General features: G+C 45.0%; 2 protein-coding genes across 2 annotated transcripts; one reads left to right on the forward strand and one right to left on the reverse strand.

The window, feature by feature from the left end:
- The first annotated feature begins 11,271 nt into the window (after positions 1 to 11,271).
- On the forward strand, positions 11,272 to 13,779 carry LOC127309417 (uncharacterized). Its single transcript, XM_051340284.1, has 2 exons — positions 11,272 to 11,407; positions 13,298 to 13,779. The coding sequence occupies exon 2, from the start codon at positions 13,307 to 13,309 to the stop codon at positions 13,592 to 13,594; it is 288 nt and encodes a 95-aa protein (XP_051196244.1). The 5' UTR covers positions 11,272 to 11,407; positions 13,298 to 13,306; the 3' UTR covers positions 13,595 to 13,779.
- A 215-nt stretch (positions 13,780 to 13,994) lies between these two features.
- Positions 13,995 to 15,587, reverse strand: LOC127309405 (metalloendoproteinase 1-MMP). The gene has a single exon (XM_051340274.2). The coding sequence runs from the start codon at positions 15,286 to 15,288 to the stop codon at positions 14,185 to 14,187; it is 1,104 nt and encodes a 367-aa protein (XP_051196234.1). The 5' UTR covers positions 15,289 to 15,587; the 3' UTR covers positions 13,995 to 14,184.
- Between the last annotated feature and the right edge of the window lie 5,468 nt (positions 15,588 to 21,055).

Here is a 21,055-nt window from a genome sequence, read left to right on the forward strand (position 1 = left end):
GCGTACCTTGACAGTGTGAGAAACTTGTCGCGGTATTCCACCACGGACATCCGGCCTTGCTTCAGTTCACGGAACTCATCTCTCATCTTCTTTATCAGACCCGGGGGCACATGGTACTTGCTGAACTTGAGCTTGAAATCAGTCCAAGTCATAAACTGTCCCGCGTTCATGGCATGGGTGCTTGTCCACCAAGCTCTTGCTGGTCCTGCTAAGTAGTGTGTGGCAAACAACACTTTCTCATTCTCTTCAACTCCAGCCACTTCTAGATTGTTCTCCATAGTTTGGAGCCAATCATCTGCATCAAGTGGTTCCTCAGTCTTGCTGAAAACTGGAGGGTTGGTATTCTGGAAGTTCTTGAGCTTGGATCCTGGATGATCATGGTGGCCTTGATTGTTGTTGGCAAGCTGTTGAAGTGCTGCAAGGTTGGCTTGCCTTTCGGCTCTTTCGGCTTCTCTACCTTCCAGCATAGTTTGCAACATCTGCATCATTGCTTCTTGAGTCGCGTTGCGAACCGGAGGGGCCATCTGAGCATTGAGATAGATCATGAGATAAGAGGGAAATTCTCTATGGCTTGTTTTGTGTTTTAAGTTCAAAAAGTTTAAAACTTGAGTCTCTTCATGATAACACAAACATACATTCATTTATGACAAACAACACACATTACAAGCTAACACACTAAGGGTTTTAAGAACCCTTCTTCTCCGAGCTACGATACATGGGGCGGGATACAACTCACACCTACGATAGTGCATAAGTGAACTACTCCTCATCCTCATCCACATCTATGGCAACATGGTCATCTTCTCCAGCGTCGAGGAACTCGTAGTCTTCCTCCTCGGTGTTCTCATCCTCCTCGAAGTCGTCGTCGTCACTCAGGAAGGCACTTCCTCCCTGAATGTCATCTCCATCTTCCTCCATCTTCTTCATCTGTTCCTCCTGGTCCTTGACAGTGGCCTCAAGCGCAGCTATCTTTGCGCGGAGGCGGGTGATGGTGGCATCCTTCTTTGCCCGTTGCTGGCGGAGAGTCTTGCGGTCGTTGTTGAGGAGCTTGATGGCTTCACCTTGCTCGATGATGTGGGCGTGAGTCTGGTTGGCGTACTCACGCGCGTGGTCGAGGTCCTGCTGAGTGTGGTACAGGATGAAGTCCAGGTGCTCCACATGGTGCTTCAGCTCCGGGTGAGGCGACATGTCCATGGGCTCTCCAGCAGAGTTACGCCTCGCGAGGTGAGAAAAGCGAGGGCTCCTGAGTGCCTCCCCGCTCATCCCGCACAAGCGTGCGAGTGCCTCCTGAAGTGCGCGGGCGAGTCCGTCCAGCCAGTTGCTCTCCCTGAAGGAGAAGAGGATCCTCTCAGAAGTGGGAGTCTCCATCTTGCCCCTCAAGTCAGCGGTGATGATCCACTGCAACTCGCCTCCTGGCTGGTCATTGACCTGCACTCCATGGAACTCCGGGTGCGGGCGACCAAGGTGGTCGGAAAGGGCGTTGAGGTCATGCTCAAAGACCAAGCTTCCCCGTTTGAGCTGGTAAAACTTCGTGTTCATGGGCTCCATCTGAAAGTGAAGGATTAAGTTAGAGAAGTGAACAAGTGTGGCAAAATTTTAGTTATATTTCTAAGGAAGAGCATGACTTCTTATTTTTCCAAAGAACTCAAAGAGAAGACAAAGACTAATTTTTTCAGAAATACTTCATTCATTTTTGAAACTAATCTTTCAGAACGTCCATTTCTAACTAGGGTTTCCTAAGGTCAAACAATGGCTCTGATACCAACTTGTCAACACCCGGATTTTTAAGTCCGGATGCCTATTATGTCATACATCGCAATCCCAGGAAATTGTTGTTGCGAGGCATAATAGTTAAGTATCACAGTCATCATTCATTACAAACCATAATGTCTTACAAATTGGAATCACATGACCCATATTACACAAATAGTTGATCTAATGATCAACGAACCAACACTAGTTCATAGCGGAAGCGTAAGATACAAGGACTCTCTAGTCCACAGGCTAACGCTTGACGTTAGAAGCTCCTAGTTGTGGTAGACGTCCTGCTGATCGTCATCCTCGTACTGCTGCTCGGCTTCATATTCTGGCCATTTGAATAGCCAGGGACAAAGCCGTGAGTACTTTAAGTACTCGCAATCTAATACTAAAGTAAGTACTGACATTACTATTGAGAGTGTTCTAAGCTCTAAGTTTATTTGCATAAAGCCAATTTTAGTTGATAAACCTTTTCGTAAACAACTCCTCATGTGCTAACTAACTCAAGTGGGAACATTAGTGTCATTCCCACAACTCTGTTGTGATGCAAAATTCAAGTCACCGTTCAAGTTCAAGTTCAAAAACACCAGTCACATAGATGTAAAATCTGATGACGGAAACCGTATGGCCTTTCCAATTGTCCATATCCGCGGACGCGGCTATTCGAATAGTTCTACACTCTGCAGAGGTTGCACACTTGTGCCACAACTTTTGATTTCATCCGTCAGGGATAAAACCCCGAATAATCGTAACTCAGTACGCGGATCATCAACCGTTAACCTTTCACTTACACACCCTAGTATAGGCACCTCTCCCCATGAGCTTGGCCTCCCGGTGAAAACCAATCGTTAACCCGGAACCGCACGAGCTTGGCCGTACAATTCACCTCAATTCACATCATTTCTCAACAACGGAGGCAGCCTCAAGCGTAACCCCTATGACGTGTGTTCAGAGGGAACCCATACTAAGACACATAAATTTCCAGCTAAGCCTTACCCATAATCAGGTATTGTGGGGGTACTTAATAATTGGAAAGGTATCGCATCCAACTCAATCATCAGTTTTAGCCATTTCACCAAGTCAACTTCATGTCATATTCACCTTCAAAATTCTTCAATGGAAATGACTCATCATTCCAAGGTTTTCAACTTCATCATTTCATAAACACATGTTCCCATCTAGAGTAGTCATTTTTAATTTAGCACTAGCATCTAGGTATGAGGGGTGCTAAGTACTTTGCTTTGCTTCTAGGCTAACCTTGATAATCTTGTACTAATCCAATTCTAATCAAGTGAATCATAAATCAAAAGTACTTTGATAAAACAAAAGTAAATAAAGCTGGTAGAGTAAAACTGGGAAATATGATCATAAGCATAAAGTAAATGGGGTAATGCCTTGCTCATGGTGAGCTTGCACTTTGCAAGAGTATTATCTTGCCTTGGTTGGGGAATTGGTCAAAGTGGTCTTCTTCTCCTTGGAAGTAGACCTCCTCCTCCTTCTGGTACTCCTCGGTACTAGCGTCTAAAATACGAATACGGGGGACACAATCATCATACCAAACTAAATTACTAAATTAGGCACACTCATGAGCTACACACTTTAAACTAGCATCACACACTAATATTGGGTGGATGGATGTGTTCTTTTTATCATTTAAGAAAAATAATTTCCTCTCATACTAAACTAAATGTTATTTTGAAATATTCAGAGAAATAATTTCCTCTCATTATCTCATCAAGATTTAATTTCTCTTATGCATAAAATGTGATCTAGGTTGACTCAAGTCAACCTCTTCACACTTACTATTTTGAGAAAATGATTTAAATGAGGTGAGCACCTCATACTATTTAGTTTTAGCATAGCAAAGATTTAATATCACCAACAATTCCTATGAGACCTAATTGACCAGAGTCTCTACTTCATTTGGAATTGGTGGTGACAAGATTTAAATGAGAGAAACTGTCTCATAAGATTTCTTAATAGTTTTGGACAATATCTTTGACTAGAAATAGCCATAAAGTCATTTAAATCAACTAAGCCATGATCATTCAAAGTAAGCATGGCATATTTTTGTATAAACAATTAGTATAAGTGAAATGTGAATTATTGGAGGTGGAATTAACTGAAAAGCATTTATGATTGATTTTTAAGAATTATTTTAAGGCAGAAAAGTCCCTGCCTTGTTTATTTTGTCACTTTAATTCTACAATAGATCTAGGGTTGGGGCCAGTGTAGTTTTGTAGATAATTTAACAAGGTTTCCATATATATAAAATTTGTCAAATTTGGTTTGGTAGATTTTATTCTATTTAATTTTCAAAACAGCCTCTGAGAATAAATAATCCAATTTCGAAAATCCTGATTTGAACTGGTGGGCTTAGGCGGGAAACGCTAACGGGCTACGCAGAGAGAGAGGGAAATGGGCCGGCCCAGTAGCGCGTCCACGCAACGGGCCGACTGACAGCGCGGGGGCCACGCGTCAGTGGGATTTACTTACCGAATCGGTACGCGGCGTGTGGAGCGTTGGATCAGGCGATGATCTGACGGTGGAGAGTTGTCGTCGTCGATGGCGAGAAGCAGCGGCAGGCACGGCGGAGGTAGGGGGTCGGAGGGCGCGTCGGAGCTCCGGCGAGCGTCGGAGTGGTGCGCGGCGGTGTTGTCGAAGACGAGGACCTCCCTGGTAGCAGTGGCGTGTCCTGGGGTGGCCTCCTGCTCCGGCGAACTCCGTGTACTAGCGGCGGCGATCTTGCAATTGGAGCAGTGGGGTGGCTAATCGATCAAATTGAGGTGGCGAGGAGAGCTGTGGTGAGGAGAGAAAGCGGATGGCATGCTCAGTTTGGGGAGCGGAGGGCTCCTTTTATAGTGGCCTCGAGCAGCGGAGGGAGGTCACGGTGACGATGGCGAGGTGGTGCTGCAGGCGATCAACGGCGTGGGCGAGGGCATGGCAGTGTGTAGGCGGGCTCAGGGAGCGTCACGGTGTACTCGGAGCAGTGTTCGGTGGTCAAGAACAGTGGCGCTCGTCACGCGTCCAGGGCTACTGTGGCGGACGTCGTCGTCCTCCTCGACGGTGACCAGGCACGGGCGAGCTCGTGGTGGTGTCTGACGGCATCCTGGTGCTGAGGTGAGTCCACGCGAGGGCGCTGATGGCGAGGCGGGGTCGCTGCTGACGGGGTGACGCGGCGTTCTGGCGTGCTCTGGCGTCGCGACCATGCGCGGCATGGCGTCGCTGGAGCGTTCTGGGCGCGTGGCTGCTGGCGTGTGCACGCGTCGGCTTGACCAAGGGAGGGCAAGGGCTGGTCCAGGAGAGCACGAGGAGCGTCCAGGACATGATGGCACGTCGTTGAGGTGAGAGGGGAGATGAATGGCATGGGGTGGCCATGCCAAGCCACGGCATGGTCATGCCCGTGTCACTTTGGTCAAGTGGAGGTGCTTGCAAGTGGTGGCATTGGTGCAGTGAGGTGAGAGGAGACTCCAGAGCTGCAGAGAGGGACAGAGTTGGACCAAGTCCAAGGTGAAAACTCAGTATGGGCACTTGTTTCACCCCTGCCTGCAAGGTGTTTGTTAAAATGGCCGAAAGAAAATTAATTTCAAAATTTGCAAATCTTTTTGGTGGGTTGTAAACATATTTCAAAAGGAGTAGAATGGTGGTGGTTTGGTTCAATTTGGAGTTGTTTTGCAAAATCCCAAAATGCATATGATCTTGCATATGCAACTTTGTTCCAACTTTGCTTGCTTGTCATTTGAATTTGAGAAGGAATTTGAGTGGGTGGTTTTGGGCAAAGTTGAAGTCCTTGATGTTGTCTTGGATGAGGTGCAAAGAGTTGACAAAGTGTAGAAATGAAAAGTTAAAAACCAGGGGCTCAAAGTAAGCCTCGGGCTAAAAATGGCACATATGACCATAATCATATGTGAGCTCAATTTTGATTCAAATTTGATTTGAATTGAGTTTGATTGATTTCAAAAGTGTTAATAAGTGTTTAGTATCCATTTACAACTAATGGTGCAAAACAAAATGGCCTAGATCAAAGATTTGTAAAAATGGCATAGGCCATATGTGGGTGTGAAGTTAATTTTTAGAATTTCTTTTCTATTTTATTTTTATTTGACTTTGGAGGATCAAAGGATCCTTGCTAGGGTTTTAGAATGAGAGTAACACATAAACAAGCATCTTGGCAAAAGCACACTCAAATAAATTAATTAGGTGAGCTATATGCATAGTCCTATATGATGAGAAAAAGTTTTTGTTGGCTCTGATTTTTGGGATTCTTGAATTCTCTCTCTTGTTTCCTTTTATTGAAACTTGGGATGTTACAGCCTTCGTGGCGCTCGGTGTGTGATGTGAGTACCGCATCTTGGGGTTAGGCCTTTGTGGCGTTAGTGTGCATCCAGCAACCACACCTCAAGGTGAGGCCTCTTGTGGCGTTCGGGAGCACTAAGCCACCGCACCTCTCTAACGAAGATTAGCACTCGCAAGCGTGTGAACTTCGGGATAAATCACCGTCTCCCGCGTGCCTCTGTTATCTCTATACCCGAGGTCTTTACTTATGCACTTTACTTTGTGATAGTCTTCGTGCTTGAAGTTATATATATATATATATATATATATATATATATATATATATATATATATATATCTTGCTATCACATAGTTGCTTATCTTTCTTAGCATAAGTTGTTGGTGCACATAGGTGAACCATAGTATATAGTATTTGCGCTTGACAGAGTAAACACTAGTTTTATTCCGAATTTATTAAGCCCATCTCGTAATTTTTTTAACCGCCTATTCACCCCCTCTAGACGACATCTGTGTGCTTTCAGCTTGCCACGAGATTTCCTAACAACATATATCCAATCCTCAGCTAATTCTTCATGCTTATCCTTATATGACAAGGAATAAACTCTAGGGGAAGAACAAGCTGAGTGCATGCTATCACTATCATCGTTAATATTAAATCCAAATATTTTAGCTACATTATCTAATTCTTCATATTGTAAAACATTAAAAGCATTACCGAACATTGTACCTTTCATCCTAGGGATTTCCAGATTATTGATCTTCAGTTCATGTGCTTTCTCCAAAATATTCTTTGATCTATCAATTCTGCTATTCTGGCTGATAGGCTGCACATGGCTCCATTTGGATTTCTTCATAGCAGTAACATTTGTCTCCTGCAGAAGGATCTTGGTTGGAATCTCAATATCTCGCATAATATCATCAGGAAGCTCAAAATCATGTTCAGAAGCATCTTCACTGATTACTGTTTTTCTTGAGCCTCTTCTCACTATACCAAAACCTCTTCACTTCCTCATTCAGTGCAGCTGATGATGGAGTTTTATCCCAGATAAAGGCACCTTTACTATCTACCGGACCCTTTTGGACCAGCAGTTGGAAGACAGCACATGCTTTTACACTCCCAGGGGAACAACAATCATCTGGAGGAAGATAAGGATAGACCTTGGGGTTCACCGTGAAAGATAAGACTTCACACTCTCTTGTGATACCGCTCCCACTTGCCGATGTCGCTGTTGCAGGTCAAAAACCACCAAACAAGGTCATCATCGCAATGAAGACACATTCCGCCATTACTAGCCTCAGACCTAAGTCGCCTGCCATTCTCCGCGACAGTCTTCTCCATAGAAATCGAAAAACGACATCTCACATGACGGCAACAAACATCGCATCACTCCCACCTGAAGACGCATGTCCCAAAATATGGGTACCACGACCGAATTCCATCCAATCCAGCAATCTACAGGTATGGCGAATCCAGCTCAATTTGTTACGGTGGGGCAGACCTAAATTGGGTCGGGATTTCTTAAATTTTTGCTTATTTTCTATATATGATATATGGGGTTGGTCCAACTCTTAGGGTAGGGCCCGTCCCACCCTTCCACCCTGCTGGCTTCGCCAGTGAGCCATCATTCACCTAAATGAGCTCGCCGGTTGAGCCTTCCAGAACTCGTCACCGTCCAGATGAATGAGTGTCGTCATCAAGAAGAACATCATCCTGGCGCTAGAAGAACCAAAGGATGCCCCCCTTTATTGGGCAGATCGACCAACACCCACGCTGCCGACCGCCGGCATACCCCTCCGACGAAAGAGGAGACAAGCCTAAACATGAAGCACACACACCCGCTGGCCCACTGGTTTTCGCCGGGGGCAAGATGCCTAGCACGACGCCACAACAAGTCAGGAAACATGCACCATGCCACCTCCCCACGTACCTCTGGGCGACCGTCGGCCGCGCCAATGACGGATCTATGCAGGAGCCTAGACCTGCAACCGCAGCCTCCACCCCATACGCAGACACCAAAGGAAAAGCCACCATCACACACAAACGATCTCCGCTCCATGTGCGGATGTCGCACCCAAGGGAAAGCCGTCGTCGCCATCTAACTAGGTGCGTCGCCCTAACCGCACGCGTAGAAACTCCACCGGTGTCGTCCCCAACCGCCACAAGAGAGCCACCGCCACGATCTGCAACACCCGACACCTTTGGCGGCGGTCATGTCGCCACCATGGCCTTCGCTGGCGGCAGCAGCATCATGGGAGGCCACCAGGGGCTTGTCTTTGGCGGCGCTAGGGTTTCGCCCCGGTGCTGCCCTAGGGGTGGCAACACGGGAGCGATCTTCTCCGAGGTGCACCAGCACATGCATGTTTGGGACAGTAGAATTGTATGCACTACTATCTCATTTTGACGCCCACATTGGTTTGTTGCATGTATAATTAAGGTGTTGTGGCCTATCGAGGTTATGAGCATGAATTAACGGTATATGACAGTAGACATGATACCACTTATATCCGTGAGGCTGAATGGTTAATCATCCAGGAAAAAGTTTCCATGATAGGATGTCGGAGAAAATGATGTTGTAGGAAGATGGGAGGTCATAACAATTTTACTAGGGTAAGTTTATAATAAATTGTTTAACTACATAATATTTGTTCGTCTGGCCTTCGTCCATCTTGTTGTTGCTTCGTCCTTGCTTCATACAAATGACAGATTTGTGTGTTTTTCTGAAGTCCAGAAAACTCCTCGCAGTTGTTCATTTTCATCCGTGAGTGATCCAGCGACAATCCATGTAATTCTATAACAAAAATATATCTTATAATATGCTCAATTTGGATGGAAGAATAAATATTAATGACAAGTTTACCTATGTATCACTTACTGCCGCCAAACCATGCGGTCGTCGGAGCAAGCTTGCCACTACCACCATTGACATCGACCACGCAACGTTGGCGGCTTCCATGTCTGCGAAGAGCAACGGTCCATGTTCCACCTCGCAACTCCTTGATGGTGACGTAGAAGAAGGTTGGCAAACTTGACATTGCCCCTTCTCATACCACCGACGAGTAATATGACATACCAGGTACTATAAAGGATTGAGGAGAAAGCCCACCCTTGTACATTGGCTTGGCAGGGCTAACGAGTTGGAGTATGACTATCTAAAGTAGGGTGTGTTTTATCAACTTGGAGTACAAGACAATCAATGTACTTATCCGGGATACACTAAAATAGCATAGGCAATCCTCGGCGGTTATAAACACCGAGGCACTCGTTTAATCACCATCTTCGCGCTTAGGTGGCACTTAAAAGCTGCCAGTAATAACTACGATGGGAAAAGTGCACACATGGCGCTTTTTAACGGGGCACATAAGATTCGCCGCACACTCTCGTATACGACACCAAGCCAATACACTTCGGTGGATTAATAGACGTTGTAAATTTTAGTGTTGTGCGCATGTAAGGCGAGGCCCAATATTTTTTGCCTGTGTTAGGTATACTTCAACGACACTTAAATTAATCACGATCAATTATTCAAAATCAAGTAGTTGTCTGTTCATATCCTAATTTCTATTCTAAGATATAAAATTACATTTTTTATTACATTGATATTACACTGCAGACACTTGCTACGTAACTAGGGGTCCCCTGCAACTCCAAAAGAAAGGAAAAATTAAAAATGGCTGCAACTTTAGTCGGGTTACTTCCATCCTTCACTATGGTTATAATCATCAGTAGCTCCTTTATATACTTTAGAAACATGGGCCTAGTAGGCCCACATAAAAGACACATGGTCAGTAATTTGGGCCGTGTCATGCCCTTGACCAAACAACATGTGCGATGGTATGAATATGATACTGTACACGGTTGTTTTCGTCGATCCTTTTAGCATGCGGTTATTTTAGACAGTGTATGTACAAACATTAATCTGCCAAGGTGTTGCTCAACTGTGTGTGATTACTGATAAGGTGTCCGCGAACCATCGTTGATCGCTGTTTTTTCAGGTAGCGACAGTGTTTGTGAACAATGCTGAGTTGGTAGTGCAATATAAGCATAAAAATTGTAGCACACCATTGTGTCTGAACAGGGAACTGTCATGTAAGTAGCAGGTTCGCATTGCTGAAGTACTACAAGTTTGGACAGAAGCTAGTACTAGTACAGCGTCTATTGAGTTGACAACAGCTACAACAGGTTCACTGGTACGCGACAATGCTCGTCGACTGCAAACCAATTAAGGAACTGTTTCGATGACAGGGAAGCGGACTTAGGACTGATGATGATCTGATAGCAAGCCAACTATCTGTTGGACTTAACTGTTTTGTTCAGGCCGTGCGGTTTGCATCACATATTATGAGCTCAACTGTGACTATATCCAACAACATGAGCTGCAATATGCCAGTCGATCTTGACATTTAATCTATATGGAACTAACATTCCAATGCATGTGGTAATTTGTCTGGGAGTGGACCGGTGGAACAAAACTCGGACGAATAAGGGAAATTATGTACAATTTGTGTTATGGCAGACATACTTTTGTTTTGTGCAGAAATTGAGGACAAACTTGAAGCATGCAGAAACGAAATCCAGATGCTACTCCGCCTTGTAGGTTGAAAAAATATGTTATCCGAGATGATACGGGGGCTTTCATGGAGGCTGGCTGCTGCAAACATTAGCAAGTGGGGGATCCTTTCATCAGTGAATTACTTGCTACACGTGAAGTCGTGAAGGTCTAGAGGCAGCCGTCCGAAGGGGGCTCCCAAAGGTGATAATTCAAACTGATTGCTCCTCTCTTCTAAAGCTGTGGCAAGATGATGGACGTACGCGCGCTCAGGGCGCACATATTTTTCAAGAGATGAAGAGGCTATGTTCGAGTTTCCAGGAGTTCAAGCTTCTCTTTATAGGCCGTGATGCAAATGGTGCGGCACATCGATGTGCCAGACAAGTTTTAGGCGTTTTAGTTCCTGCTCGCTATGATGTAATATCTGGATTTTTGACTAACGTGATTCACTCTGACTGTAAATAAAGCAGTGGATTACGATAAAAAAAAAATTGGAAAAGAAAAACTCACGCTGACCCAGATGCTAGTTGGCCCAAATAATGGCACTATCTATTCACGACGTAATGGACCTGGATACCTTTAAACAAAAATTGGCGCAATAATGAAAGCCCACATACTCAGGCCGGCCCAGATCATTGTCAGCCCAAACAATCGCACTATGTATCTACGACGAACCCTAAAACCAAGGACAACCACCATAAATCAAACCCTAGCGCCGCCGCAAAGAACTACTCCGTAATCTCTTCTCCTTCAACCTCCTCGTCTGGTCGCCGTCTTGATCGCGGTCTCCGCCCACACCGCCGGAGGTACACCTCTCCGCTCTTTCTCCCCCGCAGCGACGTTAAACCTGAATTTGTAACTCCGCGCAATAGTGGGATCGCCAACTTCTATCTTCAGAAAACTCGTTGCGTAATCCTAGGGTTCTCTAGTTTTCGCTGTGTGAGCGGTAATGTGTTCTCAAACGCGCCTTCGTGCGCTCGGTGGCTAATTAGCCAGTCACACACTGCGGCCACCACGCGTGGCTGCGTTCTCTGTGTGAATGGTCAGTAAGCTCACCTACATTAACTCGATTTGTTGTGTCAATAGGAGGAACGACTCTTCCACGTGCTTCCTCCTTCGATACATCAACTCACACGAAGCTATCAACAAGCTAAAGCTATGGTTTGCCCGGGGAAAAAAAATCATAACTTTTAGTTCCCTTAATAAATAAGCTATTTTTCTTGGTTTTGTCCTACGTTTATTAGGTTTTTAGCAAGACATAGTTTCTCGAGTTGACATTCTGTGTTCAAGGTTACTGAAGAAGTCAGCATAAATGGTTTGTACAGCGCATAGCTGTGCGCTAAACTGTTGCTGTGTTCAATTGCAGACTACTGTCTGCCACTAACAATATTTTCTTCATATTATGTGAACATGAGTTTTTCATTACTTGGACGAAACCTTTTGTTCATCCAGTAGACTCCATATGGGTTAGTGCATCTGATTGATCTGCCACTGCCAAATATACTCCATTACAAGGAATTTTCTGTGTGGAACACCCATATACAAAATTGTATGTTCAGTGCGATCTCAAGCCTTTCTTGGCTCGGTGGCTAATTAGCCAGTTACACACTGCAGCCACCTTGGCAGCAATATCTGTGTGAATGGTCAGTAAGCTCACCAACATTAATTTGTTTTGTTGTGTCTATTGATGGAATAACTCTAATGTGCTTCCTTCTTTGATACATCAACTCACACAATTGCCTGAACAAGCTAAAATTTTAGTTTCGTGACAAGTTTTGTTGGCTTCTAGTTCTAGGAACCAAATGTGCATATATTAGTTGCACTTCACTTTCATTTTTGTTGCAATTAGTAGTAGATGTTTGTCTAAATTTACAAATTTGGTAAAAGGCTATATAGTGAGGCAATCAGCAACATTTGTCCTCCAACCTGTATTAGCAGACTTGACTGTTAGATTGCAGACTGTGCATTGAACTTCGAATCCTTGCTAAGAAACGTATCCTCTGGCTATAGCACTATGTTCCGCCTCAGTTGATGTAGTGGTAAAGTTTGGTGCATAAGTACCACCATTTTTTGTGACCAATAGGGACTGTCTGTCACTATATTAGGAAATCAGGACTGTGTATATTCATGTCCCTGTACAATCTGATTTACCCTTTCTGAAGCAACCTTAGTTTAAACACCTGATGGCTCTTTCTCTAAAACATGTATACACAACTAGTTCAGACCTTCTGTCAGTATATTAGGAAAATAGGATCGTGTACATTCATGTCACTGTACGATCTGATGCACCCTTTCTGAAGCAACCATAGTTTAAACACATGACTCTTTTTTAAAACATTCACTCACAGTTAGTTCAGACAATTGCTTGTTGCTCTATTGTCTGTCACTTCACAGTTTTAAAACTGCAATCATGGTGCCTGTTGATTTGATGATATATCAATTCTTTTCCTTTTCTTGTAAGCTGGAATTACTGTAAGTAATGCTTAGGATTATGGTCAACCATTTTTACCATTGACTCTTGTAAAATATTGAATTTCTTGTTGCATCATATACTCTGTCAAACCCAAATGCGAAATAAGTTTTTAAAAATACTTCATGAGTATTGGTTGATAGTTTCTGAAAATATATCAAGATGATGGATTGATTGAAGTCTAGAATTTGTCCATTGTGCTCACTTGGCTGTCCATCATATGCAGTTTCCCACGATGTCTGGCGGTACACAATCTGAAGGCTCCCAACCGTCTGCTGCTCCTGTAAAGCCTGCCTCGACTTCGTGCCGAAAAAAGAACTCTGGCAGCACCTCGTTTGTCACGGAACTGAGAGATCACTTTCACGAGTTCGTTCACGCCTCTATGGACGACCACAGGACATGTTTAACAAACACTGTCAAGAAAATGTTTGCGATGTCAAAGGCTGTAGCAGAGAGAAGCAATGAAGCAAAAGAAGCTGGAGCTGAAAGCGTTTTGTCACTTAAGACTGAAGTGTCACATTAGAAACGTGATGCAATGGTGTCCTCCGTAGCCAGAAATGTTTTCACTGTCAATAAGCATAATCCTTAGGTAGAAAACATTGTAGTTACACTTTTGATGAATATATTATGTACAGTTACATCATGCTGTTGTCCTTTTGACTTTGCAAAGCAATGTATACAAGAGTGGAAACACTTGCCTTCTGTAGATTCACCCTATCCAACTGCTATCCTTTTGCCTATAAAAACATGTCCTAGTCTATCTACAAGTGCTTCACGAGTATGACCAAGGCTGTTGCACAGAGAACCGCTGGAGCTCAAAGTGTTTTGTCACTTCAGACCGAGGTGTCACAGTAGAAACGTGATGCAATGGCCATTGGTAGTCCTCTGTAGCGAAAGGTTTTCACTGTCAGTAAGCATAATCCTGGTGTAGAAAACAATATATTTACACTTTTTTGATGAATATATTATGTACAGTTACATCATGCTGTCGTCCTTTTGACCTTGCAAAGCAATCTATACAAGAACATAAACGCTTCTGTGTTGTGTATAATCACGCTACCAATTGTTTTCTTAATCTATCCCTTTTGCCTATAAAAACAAGTCCTAATCTATCTACAAGTGCGTCAGAAGAATGATCGAGACTGCACCAACTAGTAGCCTAGCCGAGGAAGCGACCCAACTGCTCCTCTCCGGTGCCATGGATGTGTCCTGCTCGCTGTGGAGGGAGCTGAGACTGAAGTCCGGGTTGGATCCGTAGAGCAGCTGCACGCCTTCGACGTCGTCGACGGTGAGGTCCGCCTTCTTCTGCAGCGGCTTGATGCTCGGGTACATGACGGCGTGCGGCGACGTAGAGTGCCCAAGCCCGAGGACATGACCAATCTCATGCGTGGCGACGGACTCCAGGTCGATGGATTCTGACGTTTCCGTTCCATCGCTGAAGCTCAGAGCCCACTGCTCCGAAGCGTCGAGGTGGAGCCGCCCGTTCTTTGGGGAGAAAGCATGGCCAAGCACGCCGAGCGGCCCGTCGAACGGCACGCCGTCGCCGTGGTTGCCCTTGTGGAACCCCACCTTGATGTCGGCCGCGTCGTAGTCGTCCGTCTCCACGAACGACACGGGGATCACCAGCGCCCATCGGTCGAACGCTCGCCGGAACACGGCCCGCACGTCTTCTTGCGACAGGTAGCTGACGGTGGCCGTGGGCGACACGGCGTAGGAGAGCACGATCGGGTCCGACCGCTGCGTCCACCTCGGCTCGCCCTTGAAGAAGGTGAAGCGGCTGACCACGGCGCCGCCGTGGTGGTCCGGGGAGACGGACACGCCGTGGTCGTGGTCGTCCTCGACGCCGCAGCGCGGGGACATAATCTGGTCGAGCGTGGCGGCGTCAAGGCTGCCGGTGACGGGCAGGCTGAGCCGCGACTGGTACCGCTTCACGGCGGCCTCGAGGTGCTCGTCGAAGGCGTCCGTCGGCTCCCCGCCGCCGTGCTCCGCCCCGGCGGTGCCGGCTGGCATGTACCCGAACGTGGCCAGGTACCGCTTCAGCTCGCGCAGCCCCGTGACGTGGCTCCCCCGCCGCGCGTCCTGCAGCCGCTTGAACGCGTGCCACCCCGCGCCGTCGTGCCGGCCGTGCGCCGGGGCCGGCCGCGCGGCCGCGGCAGGGCCGGCGCAGGACAGGATCAGCAAGAGCAGGAGGCACGCGGCCGCACGACATGGAAGCATCAGAGCCAGGGGCGCGCGCGCGCGCTGGCCGTTATTCCGAGGTGCACGCTGGTGGTGGTTATTCTCGTTACCGGTCGCGCGCGGCAAAGAATCTCGTGCGCGCGCGAAACAGGACAGAGCAGAACGGTGCGGATAGGGGCCTGATGTGCCTTTGGTTGGCCACCGGCTGACTCCGTCTTCTCCGTCGTCGTCGTCGTTCGTCGTCTCCCCGTGTGCCCTTCGCCGCCACGCAATCGACGACCGGCTACAAGGAAAAATCCGAGCTCTGCGTCACTCGCGACGACCGAAACCGCTGCGAGCCGCCGTGACCTCAAATTCCAAACGCATATCGCGAGCTTGCATCGTGATCGCACCGGTGCTTATTAACAGGGAGAACATATGGAGGAGCTAATCCGAGCAGTGATCGCACTCGGGCTCGGAATATCATAGGCGCACGGATAGAATTAGAACCTGCAGTGCAGGCAGGCGCTAGCTGCGACCGTTTCAGTTTTGGACACGCCTATTGCCTGGTCCGAACTCGGCACGTCCTCTCTCTGTCAGAGACGAGAACGACCGGGACGGTTTGCAATTTGCAGTTTGATGACAAAGGACGATGGTTTGAGTTGACAAGCTAATGGATTAGTTGATTTTGAATGAGGTCATCGTCTGATGATCAGGGCTAAAGACGAGATTACATTATGGATGCCCCTGTCAAATGACATTTTCAACACTTTCAGCGCACACGCCAAGTTGGAAAACGACACGGCCGTTTCCATGCCTGGTCGTAACGAGTGGCCTACGTTCGTACTAGAAGGAGAAGTTGCTCTAGCCTAGCAAGAAAGCTACTTTTGCACCATCAGCGATTGAACGAAGTTTCTTCGTTGCAGAAAGGTATCATCAGCGTACCCACATATCGATTCAAACGACTGGAAACAATGACATAACAAATCATTTCGATCCTACTAATCGCCAGTGGTTTTCTCCCAATAAAAGGATTGCACATTTGTTTGCCAACGCGACACGGCCGTGTCACGATCAAATGGGGGTCTCTTTGTCTAGTGCGAGGTGTTCGACCACGATATCTTCCATCGTTATTCGTTCACATCCTTCTCACGCGGGCGACCCATGCGATCGCAACCCGCGCGCGCTGCACCAGAACACCGCGCTAACTGTCCCAAGAGGGTGTCAAGGTGGATCCACGTGAGATTTCACTTATATTGTACTTTGATTTTTCTACTCCCTTCGGTTTATATTAATGGACTCAATTTTATCTAGATACATATGTATCTAGTCTAAAAACTTAACTAGATACATACGAATCTAGATAAAGTAGACTCCATTAATATGGATCGAAAGGAGTACTTTAAATTCTACTGTTAAAATGTATACTATAAAAAATAAAATGCACTACAAGTTAGACTTAGGTGAGATCCCACTTGACACCCCACCTATAAAAACCAATGAAAAGGGAACTTTGTTGTGAATCACGTAAATCAATGTAAAACAATTAGGGAACCTCACATAGCATGTATGTATATCATATAACATATCAAATGTACCAAAGTTCATGGATACATTTTTCATGTATCATAAATACATAACATGATTAGTTGCTTTAGCCCAAAAAGAATTAGGCAACTTTGCATGAGAGAGAATATATAGATGTGACCCTCTCCGTGAGTGCCCTAGTCACTCTCTGTGCAAGACCGTTGAGCTGGGGTGTATTTGGTGGAGTCCTCTCAAACCTCTCAAAGTGACCTCGGTATTAACCACCATTGTTTGAACTGACGCATTTCAACTTTCTGGCAGTTTATCTCTCAACCTTGGCATGGAATTTCTTGAAGATGTAGAGCACCTGCCACTTTTTTTAACACATACAAAAATATCTTTCTAGAGCGGTCATTAATGAGTGTCACAAAGTATAATGATCCACCTTGAGATTTTTCGGTCATGAAGCAAACAACATTATGCACAATGTCAAGACGTGTACAAAATGCAAACCTATGTTAGCAAAACAATGTTCACGGGGTTTCAAGGTTATGCTTTTCAACTTAGGGAGGAACTCTACGCGAGCAAAATCCAACATGCCTTTCTCACTCATATGCCCAAGCCTCTTGTGTCACGACTCAACCGAAGTTTCATTCTCAGCAAGGTCAGTACATCATTGCATAGCTTGGTTTTAGTCACATAGAGAGATGACCTTGGTTACTTCCTCGAGTCACAATAAAAAATCCTTTGTCGAGCTTCCATTTTTATCATCAAAGTAACTTCCCTGGCCAATGTCAGAAAGCTTGCCAACTAATTAAAAAAATCCAACCGTATATCTGGTACATGCTTCACATCATCGAGCACCAACCTTGCAGCATGTGTTTGTCTCAATACATATAGAGCCTTGCCGGCCAACAATAGTCGACGAGCCACTATTTACCATCCCCACCAAGCTAGTAACATTGTTGGTATAGGAAGTGAAATACTCCTTCTGTGATCTAATGTGGAAGGACGCACCTAAATACAGAACCCAACTCATGGCATCATCACGAACAACACTATAGCATTCTTCATCTTCAGTTACTAGATAATCTTCTACTTCACCTTCGACGGTCATGGCGGCGCCATTCTCGATCTTTTGCTCGTTCTTTTTTGGAGGTTTACCTTCTGCAAGATCTCTTCTGTGTTTCCCACATCGCTCTTCTTGTGATTTTGCTTGCCACAGTAAAAGCAAGTAACTTCTAGTCTCTATTTTGACTTTGACCTCCCCTGGATTTGTGGTCTTGTCTTTGCTAAATTTTGTATTGGATACATCCACGGTTATCATTCTTGCCATGGGATTCAGCCACATAAAGATTAGATGAGGAGGCATCATATTTTTTTTCTTCTTTCTGACTTCTTTATTCAGCATGCTATTCTTAACCGTCTCCAGCGTCAACTTCTCATCTAGATCTAAATTGCTAATTGGCACAACAAGCATGTTGCTTTCACCTTATCCTCGAAGTTGATCTTCATGATTGAAAATTGATTTATATGGTATTGGAAGACATTCAAGTGTTCAATCACATGGTTGCCATCTCGGTACTCAAGCTTTGCAAGTCTTTTGAGCACTGAGGCCTTGTTTATAGTTGTCTTCCTCTCATACATTGGCTCCAACTTCTGCTACATCTTGCAACATGGTGGAATATAAAGAAGCTCTCTCCTGACCATAGAGGGTGTCTATGGTAGGGAGAAAGTTCAATGGACAGCTGCAACAGATCATCACAAAAGGACACCAATCTATTTTTTATGTGTAAAACATCTCAACTTGAGAGGAAAAACCACGAAATCCACACAAATCTTCTTCGACTGTTATCAAATGGGGGTATAACTTGTTCTTCTTTAGAGAGCACTTGAGGATCACATACATCAAGATACACGCAGATCTTAGATGCCAACAACAAAATTCGGGGCACAAGAGGTAGGATTAATTGGAGCAATCTCAAGAAAGATGGTGGAGCCACATCTTAGGACAACACCCATTAGTTAGCTATTTCTAGCTCTCCCCGGTTCCGCTAATCCAGAAGTCAGTTCATCTTCTGGATTAGGAGACAAGGTTGTCGATCTGATCTTCACAACCTTGTGGGCAAGGCCTTGCGCTTGATTTATCTTCTTGCTTGAACTTCATCTCGTTCCCTTCTCTGTTGGTTTTTTTCTCCTTCCTTTGTTGGAGGCTATCATGGATTTTTGTCACTCCACTTAGCGGTAGCTGGATGGGAGAATTATCCTCTCCCTTCCTCATGTGCAATGTCTAAAATGACCCTCAGCCATAACCCAAATGGGTAATGTGCTTTTGCACTTGTTTGGGACTCTGGGTCGTGTAAAAGGTTTCAAAAGTCCATCTCCTCATAGCCCACATGATGAGGAGGATACCCAACAGTGCTCAACGCTGCCACACTGCAATTCTCAAATGAATTTGCCGCCATTCATAAAAAAAGGAAGACTCCACACGTTTTATGCTTGGTGAGACCAAGGTTGGCAATATGTGTATTGTTTGTGGAGCTGAGTCCAATGAAAAGGAAAGCATGCTTGTTGTTTGTTTTTGGAGAGCCGACGCTGAGGGCGTAGAGAGATGGATGGACAAGAGGTTCCCCTTGCACACAATTACTGAGGTCACTAGTTCATCGGGGATCATATCGTAATGACCGCTGAGGCGGTTATCGACGGCGTTGTGTACCTGTTTAGTTACTATGAAAACACTGTTTCTCTGCATTGGTTCCTATCCTTCTGCCTAGAAACAGTGGTGCTCAAAAATCTCTTTCTGGATACATATGAGTATATGACACACCATGGTCACCATTCAGGGGAGGAGCTACAGTGTCCGGCTGGGGTCAATTGACCTCGACGACTTTTGCGCAGTACCTTGCAACTATAGGCTTGTGCAGAAAATTATCCCTGTGAAGAAGGAATTGACCCTGGCGCATCAGGTTACATGCGCAATAATCATTGAGGCCCAGTAAGTTGTAACTTGAAACCAATCGCTCATTCAATCTCCGTGTCGATCGATTGCATGAGGAAATTAGGGCTTGTTGTCTACATTCAACCTCCATATTTCAGTGCTAATATCTCTTACCTATCTGCTAATGGGAATCATCAGTCTCTAAAAGAAAACACAATATGGCCATTTTTTTCAATTTCAAAACAAAATCATTACCAACCACATCAAATTGCCAATCATGATAAAGATCCACCCGTGCATCGTTTACTTCTTAGAGCAAGGTATTTAAACGGTAATATCGAGGGCAAGGTAATTAATTTTATAAACAAGGTTTCCTTATATCAAAGGCATTGTTCTTTATGAGGCACTAGCAAGTATGATTTTGTTATTTATGTGAGCTAATTAAAAGATAACTTATAGGCATGTTAGTTAATACAAGCTACGTATTCGAACTATGTAAGCTATACGTAATACATTAGTGGTATTTTTTTGTAAAGGAGGAAAACCCTGAAATACTAGTTTTCTTAGGGCATTAATTAATGCTGCTTGTTCATCTTGACCCGGGCGACCTTTTTCCCTGGCTTCGCCCCTGTCACCGTTCCATCCTTAGATCATGGCATGGACACCTTCTTCTTCGGTATGTAACAAGGTGAGCCCTGACTTGAAGATGATGGTAAACAATTTTTCTAGTAAGTTCCTTGAGAGCATTTGGGTGACTGTATTGTTTTTAAAATCACATCTATCGACTCTTCAAATTTCATTATTCTGGTGAACATTCATTGAGTTTCCTACAAGGATGCAGTATTTAATTTTGTAGCATGCGGTTAACATGTCTGGTTTCCGCATGGCATAGTACACGAATTCATTTCCAGATTGTATATTATTACAAGGATACAGTATTTAATCTTTTATCATGAGGGTCTCTGCAGATTACCTGATAGCACATGGATATGAGGTGCTGCACTGACAATATTTGTGGCTTAAAAAATTGACCTGAAGTGGCTTAAATTTTCTCTGCACTCTCAAGTAAACTGCTGTCTAGCAAATACTTTGTAATGCTAACAACTATGAGATGGATTTGGTGTGACAGTATCTTATTTTACTTTCATTCCTTCTGTTAATAATATATAAATCCATCCTGTTACTGTAATCTATAGCCTTGCTCAATCTGGATCCATATAAACTCAACTGAATCCTTACCTGCTGTGAAATACTTTTATGTCTCAGGAGTCAGAAAACAACGTTACTGGAGACAGCGTTGAGGATGATGGTCCTGTGGGCTGTGGACACAGAGGAAACTTTATCTGTAGTAACAGTGTTGCA

The sequence above is a fragment of the Lolium perenne genome, chromosome 1, assembly GCF_019359855.2.
Source record: "Lolium perenne isolate Kyuss_39 chromosome 1, Kyuss_2.0, whole genome shotgun sequence".
NCBI lineage: Eukaryota > Viridiplantae > Streptophyta > Magnoliopsida > Poales > Poaceae > Lolium > Lolium perenne.

Bases quoted from the DNA above. Each gene is read 5' to 3' on its own strand.
- LOC127309417 (XM_051340284.1), top strand. From the start codon at position 13,307: ATGTCTGGCGGTACACAATCTGAAGGCTCCCAACCGTCTGCTGCTCCT.
- LOC127309405 (XM_051340274.2), bottom strand. From the start codon at position 15,288: ATGCTTCCATGTCGTGCGGCCGCGTGCCTCCTGCTCTTGCTGATCCTG.